We start from the raw sequence: 23,873 nt of genomic DNA, 5'->3' as shown, positions 1-23,873 counted from the left end.
TAATTCTTATTTTTTTCTTGTCCTTCTTTCTTACAAAATCCTTTGCAAATAGCTATTTAGCATAAGTGAAGAATATGTCGTTTTGATGGCATTTCAGATAGAGACTATGTTACATTTAAGGGTGCATTTTGATTGAGAAAAGATTATATACTTTATTATATGATTTCTTCTTATTTTAGGCAATTATACTTCTAACCGAACTCATCAGAGAGAACTTCAGGAATAGCAAATTGAAACAATGCCTTTTACCAGCACTTGGGGAGCTTCTTTACCTCGTAGCCAGTGAGGTAAGACTGTCAAATGATCCTTACAAATTTCTGTAACAGATGTGGAAAAAAAATCCCGTGGAATAGTAGATAAAAAAGCAAGTGATTTTGCCATTTGTATTCTCAAGAGTTTCTTGTTCTTGTATGTTCTGTGATATTTTTTTACTTTTTAAAGAACATACCAATCCTTTCATATACTCCATTTGATGTAAATTTAATCACATTCTTCAAATATAGAATTTTAACTTTGTGAAACAATTCCATCAGTCACCATAATGACTTCAGGCCTCCAAGTGGCAGATGTGAGAGTTAGAACATCTTAACTAGAGACCTTGATTAAGAAAGGTATATCAGGACAACCTATGATATCAATAAATTAATATATCTAGTCCAAATTAGATCTGATTTTACCATGGTTGAAATCGCAATGCTGTGGAAAAGAAACTGGAATGATCCTGGCCAATTTCAAAAGAAATTATGGTGGTAGCTGACTAGATAGGTGACTAGATTTAAAACTATAGTCTAAAACTGGTAATGTACTTTAAAAAGTTACTTATAGTGAAGAAATACTATTACTAGTGGAACTGAAAATGACAGAGCTTCTAAACTCTGGCCTTTATTTTCCTTATTTCAAGAATAAAGTAGTTTCTTTAACTTATTGGAGATGAATGTGATTTCAAACAGAAGAAATCTAGCCCTAGCTTCTCTGAATAATTTGTCCTAGCTGCATCATCTGGTTGGTCTGAATGCTATCATGTTAGTTTTCAGTCTGTGAGGTCACTTTGTAAAGGAATGAAAGTACCAAATAGATTTGTATTTTGACATCTTATAGGTGAACTTCCATGTTGTATTATCCTCATCTAGTCTCCTTTGCATGTTCCATGAGATGAAGCAGTTGCCTTTTTTTGCCTATGTTAGTAGGCATCATCTTTTACTGGTTAGGCAGTTGCTAAAATATCTGTCAAACACACATGTTCTGAGTCACGAAACATGTTTTCACATTGAGAAATTGTGTTATGACAAATAAGTCCACATGGACAAATTATTTTTATCTGTTTTTGTGTTTTCTCAGTTTTCTTTAGAAGAAAAAAAATATATACTTAGCTTGCAATCTGTCTGATGACGTTATATAATCTTTAACCACTAATAAAAACAAATAAACCTAAAATTCCAACTTGAAAACTATATATGGCAATATATTTTGCACTGCTTGATTTTATTTTAAATTAAACTTCTGTAATTAAAACAAATCTGTCTACATTGGCTCTATAATAGAAAAGTAATTTGATTGCACTGAACCTAACACATTTTTTTTTTCTTCTGAAAATGTGAGCTAGGAAATTTTCAAGTCTGTATGTATTTCTGAACTCCCTAATGTTAGAAGCATGATAGCTTGTTCTAAATGAAAACTCAGTATTTCAGGAAGAACTATAGCAATGTGTTGAACTGTTTTGAGTTACAACTTATTAGAGAATAGAAAGATTTCTCTGCACTTATGATCTTAAAGCACTGTGTCTTGGTAAAACTTCAAAAATATAGTGTGATTTGTGTGCACTAACACTTCAGTCATATTTTTTCATTTTTTTTTAAAAAAAGCTCTTTGTAAAAAGCTTTTAATTTTTCTACACTGTACCTGTGCAGCCTCAGAATACTGTAGTGTTGTAGACATTTCATTGCTAACTGAACTGCAGAACAGCAGTATGGAATGACCTTGCCAAGATTACACACCAAGTCAATGGTAGAGGTAACAGTAAAGTTTATTCCCAGTTTATATCTTCAAACAGCAAAGCTTTTTTACACCTTAACTAACATATGAAAAAAGATAACCGATTCATTAAAAACTGTACACAAGCTGTATTTTATTTTTATATATTTTTTAAAATTTTCTTCCATTTTGATGTTTAGACTGTTTGATTGTCTTTTCAAGTTGCTAAATACTTATTAATTAAGCCCTTAACTTTGGGAATATACCTAATTTTTATTTATTTATATTTTCCCTTAGCATTTTGCTAAGTGTTTCTAGGTCTTAAGTGTTAAGGTCTTAAGTGTTTCTAGGTCAACATCAATATTAAATTATGATAATTACTTTTTCAATTGATGTAAGCATTTGGTAAATCATAAATTATCCAACACTTAAACTATCAACTATCTAGGTACACAGTGATTCATTTGGTTATATTACAGGGTCTCTGCTGTTCTGTGGCTTAGAAAATACTGGAGAGTGCAGATAATCTTAGTGGACCTTTGCAATCCTAAACTTCTATATTGTTCATGTACTTGCATATCAGATCTCATAAATAAGATCTTGCACTCTATATATGCATTTTTCTTCCAAACAGAAGCCAAGAGCAATTAAGAGTAGCATGAGTGGACTCCAGAGAGGATGTTCTGTTACTCTTAAACAATTTGCATTAAGGGAAACCTTTCAAGTTCTATGTATTGTTTCTGTTAATTTCATACTGTAAGTTTTTATTAGGGTGAAGAACCTAAAGTTTAATCAAAACTAGCATGAGCTGTGAGCAAAATGTAGGAAGATCTTGAAATGTTTGGTGATATATGTAAAATTCTGTAGGTATGCTTAGGTAATTAAGAATAGTGATAAAATTTATTTTTTATTTCTAACTTGACACTAAAACTTACAAGAAAGCTATTCATTTGTTCAAAGAATGGAGTTTACAGCCTGCATTGTTTCTTAAAACTTTTTTTTTTTAATATATTTAATATGTGTAGTTACAGAAAACTTGTCAAAGCTTCTGATTTAGTTAGATGAATAAAACGAGAAATAGGCCAGTGCTTGTTACAGCATAAGCTGTCATTTTAACTGTCTTCACTCCTAGCCTTGTCCTTCCTCTTCTAGGTGGAGGCTATAGTTTTGGAGTTGCTGGTATCTCTATGATGTTAGCCTAGATATGGAACTTGTTTCGGTCAAATCATAATGATACCTGCAAAATTTGAAAATTTACAGTAGGCTACGTGGGGGGGGGGGGGGGGAAAAAAAAGGAAAGTGGAATTGCAGAATCAAAATCTTGATTCAAATAGCAGTGAATCAGCCTCTAACAGGGTGATTTCAAGGAAATATAAATAAGGATCTTGGAACAGTGTTGATAGTTACTGAAGGATATTCCATCTAGTAAGTTTTATTGAATGTTTTGTATCTCTCTGAATGAATTAGAATACTTTTTTCCAAAGTGAATTTACTTTATTTTAGTTGACAAACAAAAGTAATTTTGTTTGTTTGGTGTAATTAAATTTAAGAGAAACATCATTACATTTAACAAATAGTTGTCTCTTTCCAAGGTAATCAAAATGTTTGAGACAAGTGCGAAATCATTTTTTATGTGCAAATCAGAAGGAGTTAATGAAACCCAGAAATATTAGGACAAATTCTGTAATGGATTTTTGGAGACTTTATTTAAATTACTAAGATACCAATTTTTGTGCTACACATGAAATATATTTAAATGGTAATACTGCCCTGCAATTTAATATATTTTCTACCATATGGTAATTTGAAAAGTCTATAATGTGAGCCTTATTAAGAATGTTACCCATTTTTATGTGGGTGACATTATTGTGAGTTTTTGATTTAATCATATCTGCTGTTGGCTTCATTTCAGGAAGAAAAAAAAGAGCACCCCGGAGAATGGTTGGTTGTTCCCTCAGCAGCTTACACTGTGCTAATGAGGTGTCTTCGGGAAGGGGTAAGGCTCTTTCATTGTCCTCAGTAGAATTTCTCCACTGTAATAACCCTTTAGGCATTGTGTGAGAATTGTAGCCTGCAGCACTGCGGTAGCTTGTCAACCAAGTATTGCTCTTGAATTTAAATAATGATGATAAGACCATGACCTAAGCAGGAGATGAATGCAAAAATCCAATGTTGTTCTCTGTGCATTCAACATTTATGTATTATTGCTTGGTCTTTGAAAATGGTAAATAAAAATTACCGTTAGTAAATATGGAATTTATTAATGCTGTGACTTTCTTGTGAGAAGTGTTCTTCTCACCCTCTTGCAATTTTTTTTTTTTTTTTTTTTGTATAGTTCATTTTTAAATCAGGTTTACTTCTGATTTTAAAGTGGCTTATACAGTTTTTTGAAAACAGCATTTTTATCTTACTGGGTTATTAGTGCTCTTGTGAGGCCCCAAAGTAGTAACTAGTTTTATTCTGTTAAATGTGCCATGCTATATTCTTAATTTTTCTTGGTGATGTAGCTACGCTACAAAAAGGGAAGAAAAACATGCATATAATTCCAATTTGTAAAATAAAAAAGAATTGAGTAGAGGGTTGGCATTTACTGTTTATATGAGACCGCTTGACTTTATTTTTGCCCAAGGCAAAGCTCAAGGCAGAAAACATGATGGAGGTTGCTGCAGGTGGGAAAGCAAGAGAAATATCTTTTTTCATCTTTTTTTGAGATCTTTATTGCCTACAGATTGTGATTAATAGAGGAAGAGTCTAGATGCATTTTAACATCTTCAAATCTTCAGGTGATCAAGAGCATACAACTGTGTTTGTATTGTGAACTATTTGGAGCTCATAATTAGAGTAAAATGTTGTTCTAAGCACATTAGTCAGAAGCTATTTAATTATAAATTTATTAATGGAAGACTTACTATTTTTGAACATTCGATGTAGGAGAACTAAAAGGAGATATCCATAAGATGCTAATTAATTCTTATGGAATTAAATCAATTCTTAGTCCTAAAACATGTCAAAATTTTCTTAATAATTTATATTAATATACTTTTAGTGAAAAAAAAAAGTATAGAAATACATTTCCCATGCAGTTGCTTGAATTAATATTTCTTTAAACTTGAAGTTATGTCTAGGCGAACCAAGCACAGATTTCTACAGCTGCTGTCTGCTAAGGTGCTAGATGTTTGTAATGGACTTGCTTAAGTATTCATGCTTGTTTGTATGAGTACAGTGCATACATGCAATTGCAAGTTCCTCTGTTTCATTTGTGGCTGCCTCAGCTTTCTTGAACAGCACCATTTGTAGAATCAAAAATATCAATAAATACACAAAGTATTTAATAATATATGGGAACAAGAAAACAACTTACTGCTCACTATTTTGCTGCTTTTTTACTACTCTTGTAGCAACCTTCTTCTTATCCTCTGTAACTTTACAAGTGACTCCTCTTTTTTGGAAAACGATGTTGTAGCATCTAAAACTGGCTAGTTAAAATCATATTACTGTTAGACATCTGTTTGCAAGAGATTGTAGTTTTTTAAGGAAAGAATAATCAGATACAAAAACAAGTTCTTGTGCCAGATGCTTTGAATGCAAGGGTAAAAGAGAAATGAGCAAAGGAAAACTGAGAGAGAAGGATTTTAAGGTAATCAATGTAATTTATGGTGTACCTTTTAAATATTTATTTCAAAACATGTAAGACTGTTGAAGTAGATGTATCCACGATGACAGTATATCAGACTTCTCAGCCTCTTATTATTTAGTGAAAAAGTAGATTTCACATCTTTAGCAGAAAATGTTACATACAAATAAATTGATTTCATGATTTTTTATTAAAAGATTTATGCAATGTCATCAAACTGACTGAGAATATAACCAAATGTCTCGGTTTTGTTTGTTTTTTAAACATGTTTGAAGCTGTAAGACTTTAGGATGTAATGTACCTCTGGAGGTCATCTAATCCAAGCTCCTGCTCAAAGCAGGTCTCAATAGATGAGATTGCTCTAGGGACACGTCCATTTGACTCTTGAAAACATCTGAGTGGAGGTCCAATGGCCTCCCTTGTCAACCTATCTCGTAGTGGATTTTTTCCCTCACTGGAAAAAAAAAAAGTATATAATTGGAATTTCTCTTGTTACAAATTGTGGCTGTTGTCTCTGGGGGCTGAACAGCTCTCTCAGCCTGTCCTTGTATCTCTTACGTTCCAGTGCCTCTGTGATGAGGATCTAAATGGCACTATGGACAAGAGGAAGGCACTGAATATTGTATGCCTTGATTTTAGGAAGTCCTTTGAAACACTCTCCCACACTCCCCTTATCACCAAATTGGTGAGATATGGACTGGGTGGATGGAAGATGAGAGGTGGGGGAAAATTTGCTCGAGGGATAAACGCGAAGTCCAGCTGGCAGCAGTGTCCCTAAGAGGACAATACTGTTTAATGTCTTCAGGAATGGCTGAAGTAAATTCTCAGCAGGCTAGAGGAAAACAGCAAATGGATGGTAGAGGGGAGCAACAGGCTGGATGGCAGGGCTGCTATTCAGAAGGACTTGAGCAGACTGGAGAAATGGGCTGATGGGGAGCAAAAAGTCAGTAAGAGGACTTTCAAGATGCTAGAGTAGAAGACTGAGAAATTATTTTATCAGTAGGGGATCACAAGTTCAGTTTCAGTGGACTTCAGCGCTTCTAGCACAAGGTGGAATTTGATTTTGAGTTCAGGCAAATAACAAGTGTGTTCAGTGGTGTGTCAAAATGAGGAAATTGGTGTACTCCTAAATAAGTCAATGAGCCCAATCAGACATGTTTATACTTGGTATAATGCTGCAGTTTCTCAAAACCCGTGTAATAAATATTTCAGTATTTATTTACTAATATTTTCCAACAACTATTTCCAATAACAACACAATATTTCTCTTCCAAGTATCTGTGTCTAAAGTTCATCTTTCAACTATTTGTGTGCAGTTTCTAAAATAGCAGGGTCATGATTTATACAGCTGCAGGTGTTAGTTCCTGCAGCAATTAAGATTATTTAATGTACATATTCTCAAAATAGACTTCAAAGATTTTTCAGGGCTCTTGTCCTTGTTTGCCTTGTTAAAGTTTACCTCTGTGGTCAGTGGGCATTCCTGTGTCAGAGAGTCGTGAAACATGAAGGATATTCTAATTTAATATTATGTATGTAATGCTAACATGGCTGCCTTTTTCCTTCCATCCATTTTACTTAGTTTATTGCTCTCTCCAACTACCTGAAGGGAAGGTGTGGGGAGCTGGGGGTTGGCCTCTCACAGGTAATTAGTGATAGGACTAGAGGGAATGGCCTCAAGTTGCAACAGAGGAGGTTTAGTTTGGAAATGAGGAGACATTTATTCTCAGAAAGAGTGGTCAGGCATTGGAACAGGTTGCCCAGGGAAGTGGTGGAGTCCCCATCCCTGGGGGTGTTTGAGGAGAGGTTGGATGTGGTACTCAGGGACATGGTTTAGTGGATGACATTGGTGATAGGGTGATGTTTGGACCAGATGATCTTGAGGGTGTTTTCCGACCCTAATGATTCCTTTGCTAAAGTTACCCGTGTCTCCTTCACCATAAATATATTATCCCATTTCTTATTTAAATCTCCTCATTGACTCTACTTATATTTTTTGCTTTTTTCTATCACATTGAATGTTCAACCTACTTTTAACTCAGTGAGATCTCAGCTTTGCTTTTGCCCCTCTTCACGCTTACGTTCCAGGCAATCCTCTTGTGTCTTCTTCCACGTGTTTTCTCCCGTATGTTTGATTCTCTCTCCCCTCAGATCTTCTTAAGCATTTTTTTTGACAGCGCCCATGGAACTGATAGTCCTTCCCAGATCCAGACTGCTTTTTCATGTCGTTTTTAACTTGTCTCACTTTGGCTTGGATTATGTTGCTGTGGCCTCATCCTTCCCTGAGACTATCATGCTGGACAGTGGAGTTAGACTGCGTGTAGGACTCCTTTTAAACCCATGTGAAAGCAGCAAAGAACTATTGAAACAGTTTTCAGGAGCTTGGTGTCTGCCCCTTTCTGCTTAAAAATGGCACATAAATACAGGATACAGTTATAAACAGTTTTAGTAATTGCTTTGTAGAACCTGGAAAACAAAACAAACAAAAAAACCCCACCATGATACAGGCAATACAACTGCCTGGATAAATTAATAAATACAGCTATAGCTAATTTACTGTCTTTTAGAAAGTACATAACCCTCTCATTTTAAGAAAGGCTGTGGAGAAAGTATTTGAACCAGAAATAGTGAATGAGGTTATAAAGGTTAGTTTTCTTTCTCTTAATGTGTTTTTCAAGGTACTGTGTAAGCAGGATTTTTAATAAATTAGATTGTATCAGTAAGTTATAACGGTGGACCTTTCTCTCTTTTATGTGGACCTCTTCCTTTATGAGGGAGTAAGATATAAATCAAAGATTTTTGGTTCTGAACTGATAAGAACTTTTAATAATAAAAGGTAACTTTAAAAAGTATTGTCCAATATGTAATATAAGGCAATAATAAATATAAGGCAACTGTATAAATGATTTATAATCATCTGCTAAACAGAGCAGTTCCTTTACGGTGAATTTGGAGGAGAAAGGAGAATTTGGATGACAAGAATAGCATTATGGTCTACTTTCTCAGAAAGTATAGGATAAATTATAGTATAAAAGTGATAGTCTGAATCATATATATTCTCACTTTTATTTCTTCTTTATGTATCAGTTTTCTACTTTACTGACAGAATTGCCTATAATGTAATAGTAGCAGTCTAAATCACACATATTATCACTTCTGTTTCTTCTTTAGGTATCAGTTCTCTAGTTTACTGACAGAATGTTTTTTATTTTTTCCACAAAAGGTACTTAAAATGTTATTTCTACACGTTCCTTCTTTGTGGAGGCTTTTTATTGCAAATTGTTGCCAAATTAAGATTTAATTCTTAAAGTTGTGAATGCTTAGGATGCTACAGCTTTGCTTTATTAAATTATGTTTGTAATTTCTTTTTATTCTGTATGTAGTCTTAGATGAAAGGAAGAACTATATGGAAGTTGATTTAGAATATTGATGGAGTGCGTTGTTACTTCCTGAATTTTTCAGTCAGCTTTTCCAACATTTCTTTATCAGCATTACATTTTTACTAAAATGCATGTATCTATACATAGTACAATATGGAAAAACTAATATATTTTTTTTAACTTCAGTTTTAAATGAAGTTAAGATATTTTTATGTAGTATTGTTGTTTAATGTAGGACCTCCCAGACTACTAGTGCAGTGTTAGCTTTTTCACAATCAAAAATCCATATATCCAGGTCATTTCAAAAAATGAAGGTAGATCCCTTGATAACTTTGATTTGTTTATTTTTGTGTCACAATTGGAATAGAAAGGCTTAGAAAATAGAAAAGAAATTCTCTTTTAGCAGTTTACATCTGTTTACTGTTCTCGTATTTTGCTTTTATACATAGAGGGTCCTTTTGACTGAACATCCGTGACCAACTGAAAACAGACACATCTGCAAATGTTCAACATGGCTGAAAATTAGAAGCTCTATCTTTAAGTGCAATTTATAAAACTAGTTGAAATCTAAAATGAGTGAAAGTATAGTGCTTCTTTTTGATATGGTTCTATTCATGGATTTAGATTTGATGCAGTTCATGATATAGTGAAAAGTAATAGTTACATACAATGTCTTTACTTGTATTTTGAAGATTTTTTAAATTTTTTATATTTTTTTTTTTACGCACTAGCATATCTTATGTCCAGATAACTTGACAGGCTGCCTCCTTTAGTTAAGAGGTCAAATATTAGTTTAGGTCAGGCTTTCCTTCTAGAGAGCTAATTAAGCAGAAAATGGTGGAAGTCTTAATTATTTAGGCAGTGCTCAGGAATAGATCTCAAGAGAGTGAAGATGAACAATCTCATGTGGCAACAAATGGAATTGTCATGACAGCCTCACTGAGTTTTTAGAGCATTGTGATCATATATAACCTTTTTCTAGTCAATGAATTAGGACTATGTACTGCATTTATTAATTGTTGCTGCCTGTTCAAAGTAGCAGTGGAGCCTCAGTCAGTGTTACTAGTGATCACTTGCTTTGTAAGAGAGACTGAACTTGACTGTTAACTTTTCAATTATGTATTTCAAATGCATATAATTAATACGATAAATCGGTGGTTTTTGTTTTCACCTTACCTGTAAGAAAGAAAGAAAAAAAGACTGAAATTCAGAAGTTTAATACACAGAAAAAGATATAAAATGAACATTATATATATATATAAAAGTTCTCAGAAGCTTAGTTTTGGTGAATAAGTACAGGTATTTAGGTATTCAATAGACTAAGATGATTCAGTATGTTGCAGTAATAAAAACTATGTAAAACCAGAGAAATCTAAACCCCCTTTGCTTTCATGGCTGTAAATCAGAAGTAAGTAGGAGTCAGAGTTTTATAGTAGAGCATAATTGGTTTAGATGGGAATTGGTTCTGATATTTCTCTTACGTATTTTGAGTAGAGCTATAGTTCTTTAGAAGAACATGAAGGATTAGATTTAAAATGAACAATAAAAAAATTTTAACAGCACTATACCAGAGTTTCCAAACATTCCTACATCAGTGTCTATATTTTAGAATAAGTATTTCTGTAGGAGGAGGAATAGGTATCGAATATATTTTTAATAAAGTGGATGTTCTCCACTTCTGGAAGGCTTTTGTACCACTTTCTGAAAGGCTTCATTATCATTGCTCACAGTTGTTGGTTGGTCTGATTGTGAAGATAAATGTCAAAAATCCAAAGGGTAGTAGTAGGATAATGTGGAGATTAGTATAAGAAAGAACTCCATTAGATGTTATGATGAATTATTTGTGAAGCTGGACTCTGAGGTAGACTTGACAAATTAAATTGGTTGTCCTCATATTAAAATTCACTCTTGCTGAACTCATGAGTGCTATTTAAGACATTGTTGAAAGACTTCACTTATTCACAATTAAAGATGGAAATAAGATGAGGCAATGGGCAGCCAAAATACACTAGGAATGAATCTTCTAGTTTTGTTAAGGTAAAAGTTAAGTGAAAGCAGAGTCAAGAAAAAAAAGTAAAGATTGCTTTGAAGTGATCTGTACTATGCTTCCACTTGGGTCAGTAACAGTAATGTTGAGGAAAAATGACTGCCATGTGATGTCTGTGATACGTTGATGTCTTGTCCTTACTCTAACACATTTTTTATTCAATAGAGAAACATTGTGTGTTAGAGAAACATAGTGCGTATAGTATTATGTAGATATGTAAGCTACATTTGTATACTGTTTGTGAATGCATAAATAACTAAATAACTTTATTTTTTATTACAGAATCACTTAGTGTCTTCCCAAAATGATTTTGCAAATAAAATGATTTGATTAGTCCTAAAAATAGCTTGAAGGATTGAGAATCTCTTAGGGAAGTTTAGGAATTACTCTAGTAAATGGGACCCAATAATTTATCTTAAATAATGGTCAGCATTGCCTCTTTCAGAATCTGAAGAAAAGGGCATTTTGGAATAACCTGACTTGTAAGAAGGCTTTTTCTTTATCCCAGAAAATTTGTGGTTATTTTAAATAAAGAGAGTTTATTTAATTAGATTTTTCCTAATGTAACTGTATGTCTCAAAATCATGCTATTCAGAGACTATTGAAATGATGAGTTTTAGTACAAACACACATTCATTCATAAAGCACTGATCATGAAACACCTCTAATGTAACAAAGGCTTTTCATTTTTTTAGTGGCTACATTTAATTTGGGGTGATCATTTGAAGCAGAAAGATTTTGTATTAAATTGTACTTGTATTAAATGTCGTCTTTACAGTAGGAGAGAAAGTGGGGGGTGTACAATTTGTAAACATGTTCTTGTCACAAGTAGAGGTTTCTTATGAAATAACTTTTCCAAGTATCAAATAATAGTAAGAAATCACACTGAGAAAATACACACTAAATAAAACATGGCCTAAAACCAAATCAGAGACATTACAAATATTTATATGTAAGTCTTTTCTTTCCCCTTATTCCTATAGGAAGACCGAGTAGTGAACCATTTGGCAGCAAAGATCATTGAAAATGTTTGCACTACTCTCTCTTGCTATGCACAAGGATTTATTACAGGAGAAATTGGACCTGTCTTATGGTACCTTTTCACACATTCTACAGTAGATTCTTTGAAGATAACTGCTATTTCGGTAAGAAATGTCCTTTCATTATATAGAAATGTTTGGTGTTTTACTTTGAAAAATTTTTGTATTGAAACGGGTGTTTTTTTGTTGTTGATTTGTTTTGTTTTGAGCATGTTTTCTGTGTGTGCATTTCATATTATATTGAAATGTACTTACAAACAACTGGAAAGTACACATATTGCAGTCCAGTTTGATTATGTTTTTCTTACTCTTACTTGTTATAAGAATAGGACAATGTAAACTGCCTAAAAGGGCTAAAAGATGGTTCAGGGAGATTTATCAGTTAGTCACCTTGCAGCATTTTGATTCAAATTCGTATTCCTCTTTGTGGTAATATATTATGAAGATCTTGCCCTTGATCATGTTTTTCTACATTCCCTGAGATACCCTGTAATTGAAACCTAATACATCCACCCATGTTGAAAACGAATGTATTGAAAGTTCTTGTAATTAATCATTTTCTTGAGCATATGTTTTCTTTTGCTGGTAATCATGACTTGTGTTTGAGAAGTTTAATTTTTCAAGAAATCAGTAAAATCCTTGCATTGAAATTTGTTTTTAATGATATATTTTAACTGAAGACATTTGAAATCATCTTGTTACTTTCTGAACAGTTGTTGAAGCTAGTCTTTGCCCTGAAGAATTTATAAGTTAATATAGGATGATTGTAAGACAAACAAAGAGCTATGACACGTGATTAGAAGGTTGGAATAAAAAGATTTGTGAGGTAGACAGTATTTAGAAGGGCTGTAAGTTTAACCATATGTCTTGTTTATTGAACAAAAGCCTTGGCCACCAATACAGGTAATCTTTCAGGGCTGAACAGTAAATTGACTTATTTTAAATGAAATGTGATAACTGGATGCTGATTTCCTGAGTTGTGCTTAGGCTCACTAATGAATTTATTTGGGCTTCCCTGATGGAAAATGGTAAAGTTGCTGCTTCACTAGCATGCACTTTGATACATGTAGCACTAAGGTAATAAATGAGAGAGAATTAAAAGCATCTTTTAACTGTGGCTGGTGAAATAAATGGTAGAAAAAAAATAAAAATGAGGTAATATATGTGTATGTATTAGATACTGAACCTCAACATGTGTTTTTGGCAAATACTCACATGGAAAATAAACTGCTCAAACACTGGGAAAATGTGTTGTCGTTTTAGAACAGTACATTTTATTTAGTAAAATACATGTTACAGAGGCCTTTGTTCTGGGACATCTGAATTTTTGTAAAAGCTTGGTCTTAAGACTATTATGGGTAGAGGATTATCAGTCTTTAAAAATGTGAAATACATGTGTAACATCTATATGGAACATTTGTATCTTAAACCTGCTTGTGAGTCTGTCTTTTAAGCTGATTTTACAGAAAGGTTCTTTTTTGAGACTTTAACCATTTGACGTGTGAATTTTATGCATGCGTTATGACTGTATATATGAGGAAAGACTGGAGATTAGAGTTATGATTTCCTTTACTTATTAAGTATTTAAATAAGTCTTCCCGATCTGTTCTTGTAGCACTACTTTGCCATAAGGGATGCTTTCTGTCTTGTGCTTTCAGTTCTTGTCAGTCATTAGACTGGGCCGTTGTTATTTTCTTGCTACTAAATCATAGCTCCTTTTCTCTCATTCAGCTTCTCCTTGAATTTTACCTTCTGATTCTCTGCTATCCACATGAAAAATTTTGCTACAGAAATTACCAGTCCCTTGATTTCTACACTAGACTCCTCTGTTAGGGGCTAGTTGAACAGTTCTACCTATTTTGTGTGCTACAGGGAGCAGTGTATTTCAGAGAACTACATTCAGCCACTGATGAAGCAAAATCATTAAAGGAAATGTCAGTGGACTTTCTTTACCCCCCCCATTGAAAAGTCAGTTTCTTCTTGTATGATATACTGCACTTGAGGAAGGCAAGAGCTTTTGTCTGCTCAGAAAGATGCAGGAGTTACTTCTGTTTCTCAGAAGACTCTTCTCATCCGTGAAGACCCATTAGAGTGTTTTGTAGCTGTCAGCTCAGAAATCAGTGTCATTACTGCCATATTATTTGCCCTCAGGTGAAGTTTGTGGTCACTGTGAGAAGGGAGGGTTGTTGTTTGTCCCTGTCTATCCTCAGTCTCTTTGAGATCCCCTACACCACATCCTCCCAAGACTGTAAGATTGAAGTGAACCATGGATAGATGTTTTCTTTGCCGGAGTATGTTTGCCATGGGTAGCTAGCCTGTCTTGAGCACTAATGGAGTTGCTATTTATTGTGTAACATCTGATGTCTGATGTCAAGAGCCTCACGCATTTTATATGGAAAGTGGGAAAAATGTTTAAGAGGAAGCTAAAACCTGAACTGTGTATTGTAGCCTAGATGATTTCCCCCCTCCCCGCTTTCTTTTTTTGTGTATCCATCAATAGCTACTACTATTTACTAGTCAGAGAGGCTATTTTAACTGCTCAGTTCAGTCCATCAGTGCTGGCATTCCTGTGGTCTATTCCAAGTGAGGAGGTTGAAAGTATCAGAGGTTTTGGGTTGCTCTACTCAGTTCCTTCACCTCAACACTGCAGCTGTGATAGAGTAAAGTGATCTGGATGGGCTCCTTTTTCAAGCAGGTATGCTAAATGCAGTGACATGTATCATATGTTACCATATTTAAATTGTACTTCAGAATTGAGTCATCTGGCATTCCTGGGTTGGCTCTCATTAGTCTTGCAACGATTGTCTCATTTTTGCCAAGTTCTTACCCCTTGATTTTTTATTTTTTTTTTAACTTTTTACTTTTCATCCAAATTCAAAGACAGTTGTCAAAGTTTACTTGTCCTCAGGAACTACTCTGCAAGCCCTCTTATATGTGACATATGTTAGTACCAAGCTGTGGTTTTTAAGAGGTCATGATAGCTGCAGTTACCAGGATTCTCTCAATTAACTCAGATGATTTGATAGATGTCCTTTCTATTAATTTTTGTCTGTCAAGCCCATTTTTTTTTAGCAGTGCATGCTTTAGTGTCCAGAGCAGCAATTTAAAGTGATTACCAAGTGGTGTCTGCACACTGAATTCTGCTGATGCAAGAATTTCCTCAACATCTTGTGCTTGAATACGTGCAAATCGGCAGTATAAATGTACATAAGGAGTATATAAGGAAAAACAAACAAACAAAACCCACCACCTGTTTCCAACACATTTTTTTCCTCTGAAGGCAGCAGGCTCACTGCAGAATCATCCCTTTCCCTTGGGTAGTTACTGAGGCTGCAGTCTTGCTAGAGGTAGGGGCTAGCTCCAGGTAAACATATTGGGGAGATTTGAATGAAAGCAGCAGGAGAGGGACTAAAAGAGAATGAGACATTCCGTCTTCTACATCAGTGGTCCAACTTCTCAATTTCTTGTTTTTCTTGTCTTGATGGAAATTATGGCTGTTTATGTAGCAGATTCTGACTTCTTCCACACAGATCATTTCACCCAAGTGCGCTTTTTGTCTGAAGTTGTTCCTAGGTTTTCCCATTGCTCTTCTGGGGATTGTGCCCTTTATTGAAAGTCTGAAGTATAATAATTTTGTATTGCATATGAAGTGAGTTGGACCAGTGGGTTCCTAAAGTAAAACATATTAAGATGGTCCTCTAATCCTTTTGCTTCTTTGTAGCAAAACACCAAAGGAACAAGAGGGTGAACTTGGATTTATTGTCTTTATTAATAAAGACCTGATATAAATCATAGTTATGTATTAATACTGCTGGGGTGTTTGGGCATTTAATATTAACTTTAGTAAATACTCAGATAACCACTCGATATTGAAATCTATCACAGGTAGATCTTTTTACAGCTGAAGTTTATGGAGATTTAAGTAACAAACTATTTTTTTTACATAGCATACGAATGTATTCTCAGGTTATATTGTACTATACAGTTTCTATGTTCTTTAAATATCATTGTAACATGCTGTTGCCATAGTTATGTAGGCATTTTTTATTCTGCATGACCATGTAAATTAAAATCAACAGTATTATATTATGTTTTATTATGCAATCATTCCTGCCTTGTTTAAATGTATCCTGAAGAATATTCTTGACTGACATGAATATCCACATATAAAAATACATCTCTGTTAAAAATACATGTGCCGTATCTTTACCTAGAGCTAGCAGGCTGTCTGCAAAGTGTATCAGCAGTGGGGCACTAAGGAGTTTTACTTACGATTGTTTCAAACAGTAAAAAAGATATATCTAGAAAATTTTAAGTCTTTAGTCTCTGGAGTCAAGAAATGACACTTTTCGTTGTCCTACCTGTCAGAGGTGGCAAATGGGGATTATGTCTCACTATTTTTGCTCACTTTGGAGTCCAGCCTGCCTCAGGTAAATATCACAGATTTTGCCTGTAGGAAAATTATATCTTTTATTGTTTGCTTGACTTGGAGAAGAAATAATTCGATAAGATGACAAAGTGACATTTTGACAAGCTTAGCAGCAAGAAGAATATTTTCTTTCTAGTATATTGGAAGTTATATCCTCATTTTTTTAAAAAATAATTTATTTAATTTTAAAGAAATAGCTTCTTCTGCTGGGGAAGAAGTAACTACTTGAAATATAAGCCACTTAAATGGAAAAAAAAAATTGGGAGAGCTCAACACTGTTGTTTTGTTTCTTGTTTTTCCTTAAATAATTGATGCTGAATAGTTTCTTTCAGAGACTTGGGTAGTCTCTGAAAGTTACCAATGTGGTAAACATGCAAGACCAGGAGGCAATGGATGAGGCACAGATGGCATTAGGGTTGGAGCTGCTGGGAGAAAAGCTGTAGCCTTAAGGCTATGCAGAGAGCAAGGACAGAAGTTTATTCTAGGAGAGGCTCTGCCAAGCCCTTTCTCTCACCGTGATCATTTCTTGTTCAAAGACTGCTGGTGAGAGAGGAGGATGGCGTGAAGTCTTCTCTTACCTATTCTAATTGTTTCCTGATCCTTGCTCTACTGCCTTTTCACCTTTCTTCATTTGTTTTCTCCAGATGCAGATCTACTTAAGTGATTTTTAGGAGAATGTCTTCTAAGCCCCACTGAGCTCTCTTCTGCTTTTTGGATGAAGTGTTGATTTCACTCATTCAACATAGCTCTCAGTGACATACTAGCCAATGGGAGTTTAAAGCTTCACCCCCATTGGTCAGCTGGAGCTTTTCTGCTTTCTCTAAAACAGTCCCAGGAGATAGTCATATCTCTCCTGTGAGGTTTGCTTGCAGGTGATCTTGATGGCCTTGTGGCCATGGTCACCCTATTTTGAGTAGGTCCATAGCAAGGAGCCAAGGCATTGGCAACTCCACATTTGCCATGTTAGCTCACCAACATCGCTCCTGATGCTTTGGCACAGTCTCTCCCCAGGTCCCAACAATTCACTGGTAATACGACCCTCGAGGATACATTTTGTAAATGTTCATACCTTGTGCATGCTCATTTTGAGAACTCAGACTAGAGATGAAGAGCTGGATTGTATCCCTGGGGAAATAGACCATGCTGTAGTAAGAAACTGAAATTGACTGCCTATGGTTTAAGAAAGAAGTAAAAAAAAAAAAAAAAGTGGAGGGGGGGGGGGGAGAGAGGAAAAGCTGCAATCAGTAGTGTTCCAGGACCAAAAAGGACAAGGAAGAATAGGAAAGATAAGCGGCATCAATAAAATGTCTGTTTAAAAACATATGTTCTTGGCTTAATATCTTTTTTATTCCTTTTTTCCCCTCCTCTTAAATGAGAGCTCACTGCTGAATGCATGCTGAGTAAGCAGTTTCTAAATATAGCTGGTCAGGAGAGAAGAAAGCATTGGTAATTTTGAGTACTTTTGACAGAATAAAGTTACCTTCAGAGTTTCCTAAAACCAATTCAGATTTTAATGTGAATCAAATAATTAATCCTTTTTCCTATCCTAAGGCTACTCTCAAGCCAAAAAAAATGAAACGCTATTTTAAATTCTTGAAGAGTCATATTTTCTTTATCTGGAGACTGCAAAAGCAGTTACAGTGTCTTGAAGGTTGAATTTCCAAAGGAAAAGCTATGTTGATTTGGAGACTAATCCACCCTGGAGGTCATTTGATAATGTTTGTTATGAAACAGCTAAGTTAGTGTACACTGAACAGTTTGTGCTTGCTTCTCTAGAGCACAGTCAGTATCTGTGTTTTCTGTTAGAACTGTTTTCCTCACTGACATTTGTGAATCTGCCATTTGGAGAAGAGTTTGTATGTTAGCAATACTAAACAGCGCCTCTTAACAAATATCTAGAGCTAAAGTAGGCTGAGGCAAACTGAAACCTGTTTTTGGATGAACTTCAGATAACAGGCTCTTACATATCAGGTTATGTCCACCACAGGAGTGGAGAGTGTTCACCAGAAAAGAGAGAGAAGAAAGATGCGCACCCTCATGGGGTGTTTGTGTGGTGTGAGCCGTCTTAGTATTTTCTACTATATGTGCTTCTTTCTGGCACAGGCTTATCTGATACTGTCTACATTCTCTACTGATTGAAGTCCCAGACGTGGACTATGACAACACATCATCCTCTGGAGAGAGAGAGTAATATGACTCTGCTTGATGTTGTTGAAAAGATTTCAGTTTCAGCTGCGTGGGGTGTGTAGCAATATATTTAGAAGAATACCAGGTCTTAAAAAAAAAAAAAAAAAAAGAGAGAGAGAGAAAGAGGAAAAAAGTAGCCTTTTCCCCAAATGTTTATCTTATAATTGAAATTATGTGAATTCTCCATATTCCTAACCTATTGGAAAAGTTGTTACTATTTTATTCTCTCTTATTTCTTTTGAGATAAAAATTTCATTTAATAGCAGTATTTGTTTGACTTTTGCAGGCTTTATGCAGAATTACTCGGTGTTCACCCAGTGCTTTCCAGAGCGTCATTGAAAAAGTGGGATTAACAGCTGTCCTGAATTCCTTGGCAACTGGAATATGCAAAATTCAGCAGTACATGCTCACCATGTTTTCTGCAATGTTGTCATGCGGGATTCATCTGCAGAGGCTGATTCAAGAAAAGGTTTGGTTTCAGATTAACAATATTCAATGGCATGGAATTTCACTAACGGAAAGTTAAAGATGCCTGTGATAATGCTTTTGTATTTTCAAAATGTTTAACTCAGTATCACTTAGGTATCTGAATAGCTGGAAATTAGGAACAGATCTCTAAATTTACTCAAAAGTAGGAAATGCAGATTTAACATCTTACTTGAAAAAAATATTTTAAAGGTTTAATAACGTCCTCCCGAAAATGCTACTTAGAGAAAAATACCGCCTTTTAATGTAATATAGATTATATTTATGTTGATGTTATATTTTTGTTTGTTGAAAATATAAATAATGAGGTGCATGTTTTTTCTTGTTTTCTGATTCTCAAGAGCTGGTACTAATGGATATATAAATTGCTACTGCAGTTGGAATTCAGTCGATTTAGAAAACTCTAGCATGACCATAACTGATAATGGCACTAAGGAAAAGCAGTAAAAAAAAAAACCAATGATGACAGCTACTTGGATGGAACACTCTTAGACATTTAAAAGAGAAATGAGTGTCTTGAATGAATCTAAAGTTATACTTTATGCTATCCTTAAAGGACTTTGGCTAGTTTGTATGTGAAATGTCTTGCATTTGGAAATTAGCATTTAAATAGCTGTTGGTTTTCATTTTAATATCACTGAATAAAGTTACTAGTTCTGATGTATGTATAATATAATTTTTGGAAGAGATGATTAAAAGCTTTCCATTTCATTTACCAAAATATTCCATGTTTAGAGAAATAGTGTGTAATTTTTGACAGTACTTCTGCACAAGTTGCAAACAAAAGAAATCTGTCTCCGCTTGGAGAGAATAAAAATTACAAAGAAAATAGGAACTGTAGCTCATGTTTTTATCAGACATTCTAGTGAAGTGTGCTGTAACCTGACATTCATCTTGACTATAAAAATACATTAGGCTTTACTTGAGAGATATTCATTTGGTTTCTATAAATATTGTTTTAGCAATAATGTTTAAATGAAAAAAAATAATCTACTGTCTTCCACCAATCTCTTCTTCCAGCATGAAGTCAGTCATTCTCTTCCTAAAAGTCATTTCTTTCCTTGTCAGAATTGTCAGTGTGCTTTTTGTAAATGCGTGTCAGCTGGCCTTAAGCTTTCCAGAGACACCACTACAACAGCATCAACAAGTGGCAAATTGTCCCGTAACGTCACAGTTTCTAACAGTGCGTGTTGGTGCAAGTTGGTGACATATTCAGGGAAGTCTGTTCAAAGAACATTCACTTAAACATTTGGAGAAAGACAGCGATGTGTAGCAAGCATATGGCTACAGCATGATGCTTTATGTGAAGAATTTGTTGTTTATGTAAGAATTGCATTGCCAAAAGGACTGCCTTTCTGATACGGGGGCTCTTAACTACTTGAATCAAATTTTTGACATATGTAAAAATAATCAACTCTGAAGTTCTCCAACCAGCTACAGAAAAAATACGAAGTAATAGTTGGAACTCTGTGGCTTTAAAATTGCTGTCTAATCACTAAAAAAATGTCATAAATGTTTTGTGACCAAGTATTGCAATTTTTTAGATTAGAAAATTGAAATATAGATAATATAGGTGTTCTTCTAACAGCATATGTCAAACTAATGACAGAAATTGGATTAATACCCAAAGCTGTAACTGAAAAAATATTGCACATTAAAAACTATTACAAAATGCTGACAAACAGGGTCTAGCTATTTTGCTTCCTCGAATTAGGTTGTAGGATTTTGGAAGCAGAAACTGTATTTCTATTGCTCTTGAACAGGATCTAAAAATATAAACCTTCTCCTGAACTGAGCCGCCAGGCACTATCACATTACAAGCAACGTTTTATTGCTAAAAGCTGAATGTAATAATCCATGCACTTTTCAAGATTCTCTGAGCATGACACACAAGTCCATCCTAATGAAAGAAGGGAAGAAGGAAAAGCAAATGCCTAGTGCCAGTCTCCCAAGTATTTAATCTTTTGTAGAATTATTGTGTACTATAGCTTAAGAGGTAGAAGGACCTCAGAGCCATACAGAAGGTAAAGACAGACTTATTACTGTCTTTTTAATAAAACCACAAACCAATATATTAAAATGTGCTTAAAGATACAAATTCAATATAGAAGTCATTTAGCTTTGTGTATATTATCTGGAAACTCGTTTAGCTTACAAGACTTAAGCCTACCTTTTTCTTCTACTCTCTTCAGGAACAAGAATAAAACTAGTTATAATAAATAAATATTTTAGGTTTATAGTAATAAAACTAAAATAGAAGCCAAAAGAATTAAAAAGAGAAATGCCATTCTTTGATCACCCATACTAATATAAATCTTCATAGAATTACTGTAGCTAAGAAGTGGGAATCATCCCTCTCTGACACAGAGCCTTTATATTTTAGTTTCTTATCTTGAAACCTTGAAAACAAAAAAATCTGAAATGATTTTTTTAAAATAAAGTGTGGAAAAAGAACTCAGAATCAAATATCTTTGACAAATGATAGCAGCAGATTAAAAAAAAAAAAAAAAAGTCTTTCATAGCTTTCATCTGGCTCTCAAGAGTCACCTTTGAACGACTAAAAACCAACTGAGATGTTAAGCGTGCAGAGAAACCATCGGTCCTGGGTGTGGATACTGATGGTACCAGTTACTCCTTGTGCAAATCATACCCTCATGACTCAGCAGTACAAGTCCTCAAGATCAGGGTGTCTCTTACTTCAGATTCTCCTGTACCACACTTCAGGGCATAAATGGTGAAAGCTAACAGACATGGGCTTTGCAAAAGGATTTTGTAACTTTGAATTATTTTTTATTGTTGTCTTCTGTTTTGTTTGTTTGTTTATTTTATTGTTATTATATCACCAGAAAGAATCTCAGAACTCTGTATTTTTTACTATACCAAAACCATGGCCATAATAAATATAGCAATACATTGTCACAGTTGCGTTGTTTCTTTGCACAGTTAGACATAGTCTTTTTTTTTCATATTGGTCATATCCAATTATGGCACTGAAAAATACACATTTATAACATTGCTCTCATATTTCAGGTACCTTTCTCTCAATTCCTTGTCTTTCCCTTAAGTGCAGACAAGTAGCTACTTCTGATGTTGACACTATTGCCAACATCAGTATGAATTAATGAGATATAAGCGTCTTTAACAAAATCTTTCTAACTCTTGACTTACAATATTATGGAGGTATTTGCAATTCATAGGAAGCAAATCTGAAAATACAGAAGAATACAACAAATAATTGCCAGAGCAATTTCAGAGTTTCTTCTGTAGTGAAATAGTGGTCTGTATTCCCCTTGTGCAACCAATTAAAAACTTAATTGCTTTTCATGATTTAGTTTGAATTGGCTTTGCAGCATGACCAAGAATATCGGTTATAAAATTATGATCTTGTTGCAGTAGAGTGTGCTCAGTTGTAATGAAAAGTGTCCTTACCCTTCAGAATCTCCATGGATACATCAAACAGTTGCAAAGGAGGGAAGAACAATACAACAGTGAAGCAATTAATAATTAATGTACTAGTATTTCAGCAATTTGGGGCTTTTCTGATGTATTGAGTTCTGTAGGTCAGCAAGGATGTGCTGCATATATTCTTTGGATAATCTATTGCTGTTTTGCAGTGCTCAGACCAGCTAAAATAAAAAATAAATAAATAAATAAAAGTTGCCTATATGTCTTCAGCCAGATCATTAGAGCATTCTCAGATGAGCTTGATGTAACTGATTTTAATCAACAATGCTGTTTTAACCCATGGGAACTCCAACAAGTAAGAGCAAAATGTTCTTGCTTTCCAGAGGTGTTTAATCTTTCTATGTATATGAGAACATTTCATCTTATTTGTGCTGAAATACATATATTCTGAAAAACTATTAGTCGTCCTTTAAAATAAATATGTTAAAATATACTTAAGGCAAGGTATTTTTTAATGTTTTGTTAGTCCATTTTGGACATACTACTGTAGATAGTGTTTGTATGCTGCAGCTTTTGAGAAGTTGTACAGAGCAGCTTTTCACTGGGCCAGTCTCTCTTGGACAAAATTTATTTAGTTGTGTTTTATGGATTTTGTTTGCTTTGAGAATGGCATGAAAAGTATTGATACCAATACTAACAAGAAATGCAAATAAAATTAGGAAAATTTAAATGGATACAGTGATAAAATACAATGTAATTAGCCGTTTTCTGTAGGATAATATTAATGCTTTTGTGTTTATTCCCACCAAGGAATTTGTGACTACAATTACACGTTTACTTGAAAGTCCTTCAGCTTTCATACGAGCAAAAGCCTTTCTGGTCCTGTTACAAGTTTTGATTAATAACAGGGAGATGTTGCTACTCAGTTGTCAAGCAAGGTAAGGTGTTACTGGAACTTAAAATTAGAGATGCAATGCTTATTTTCAAAGTTGTACCTGAAATAATTTAAATGTTTAGTATTTTTGAGTGAGTGTATTAGGAATCAACTATTTTCTGTGCAATATGAATCCTTTTGTTTACAAGAATATCACAAAAAAAGTTCTCTCTTTTGTCATCAGGTGATGATCACTCACAAGGGGAAGCTACTTTGGCTTATAGGGAGTGCCTTTTAAAGGAACTTGTGGTCCTTGATAGCAATAGCAAGAAGCAGATTTTTCTTTGAAGGTCATTGGGTAAATTAAGATATGAAAATAAAGGAATGACAGAAGCTCAGATGAGAGAGAGCACAAGGAGAAAA

General features: G+C 34.3%; 1 protein-coding gene across 1 annotated transcript in view; it reads left to right on the top strand.

The window, feature by feature from the left end:
* Positions 1-23,873, top strand: part of ULK4 (unc-51 like kinase 4) — a gene marked incomplete at its 5' end in the record, with an annotated part of 228,746 nt that overhangs the window by 40,296 nt on the left and 164,577 nt on the right. The window contains 5 exons of the mRNA XM_084281505.1: positions 180-287; positions 3,884-3,967; positions 12,013-12,174; positions 18,972-19,154; positions 23,387-23,514. Coding sequence (XP_084137631.1) covers positions 180-287; positions 3,884-3,967; positions 12,013-12,174; positions 18,972-19,154; positions 23,387-23,514 — 665 coding nt within the window. The remainder of the gene's footprint in view (positions 1-179; positions 288-3,883; positions 3,968-12,012; positions 12,175-18,971; positions 19,155-23,386; positions 23,515-23,873) is intronic.

The sequence above is a fragment of the Netta rufina genome (assembly GCF_964035555.1).
Source record: "Netta rufina genome assembly, chromosome: 2".
Classification (NCBI taxonomy): Eukaryota; Metazoa; Chordata; class Aves; order Anseriformes; family Anatidae; genus Netta; species Netta rufina.
The sequence above is the reverse complement of the archived record's forward strand: the minus strand, read 5'-3'. Positions and strand labels throughout refer to the sequence as shown.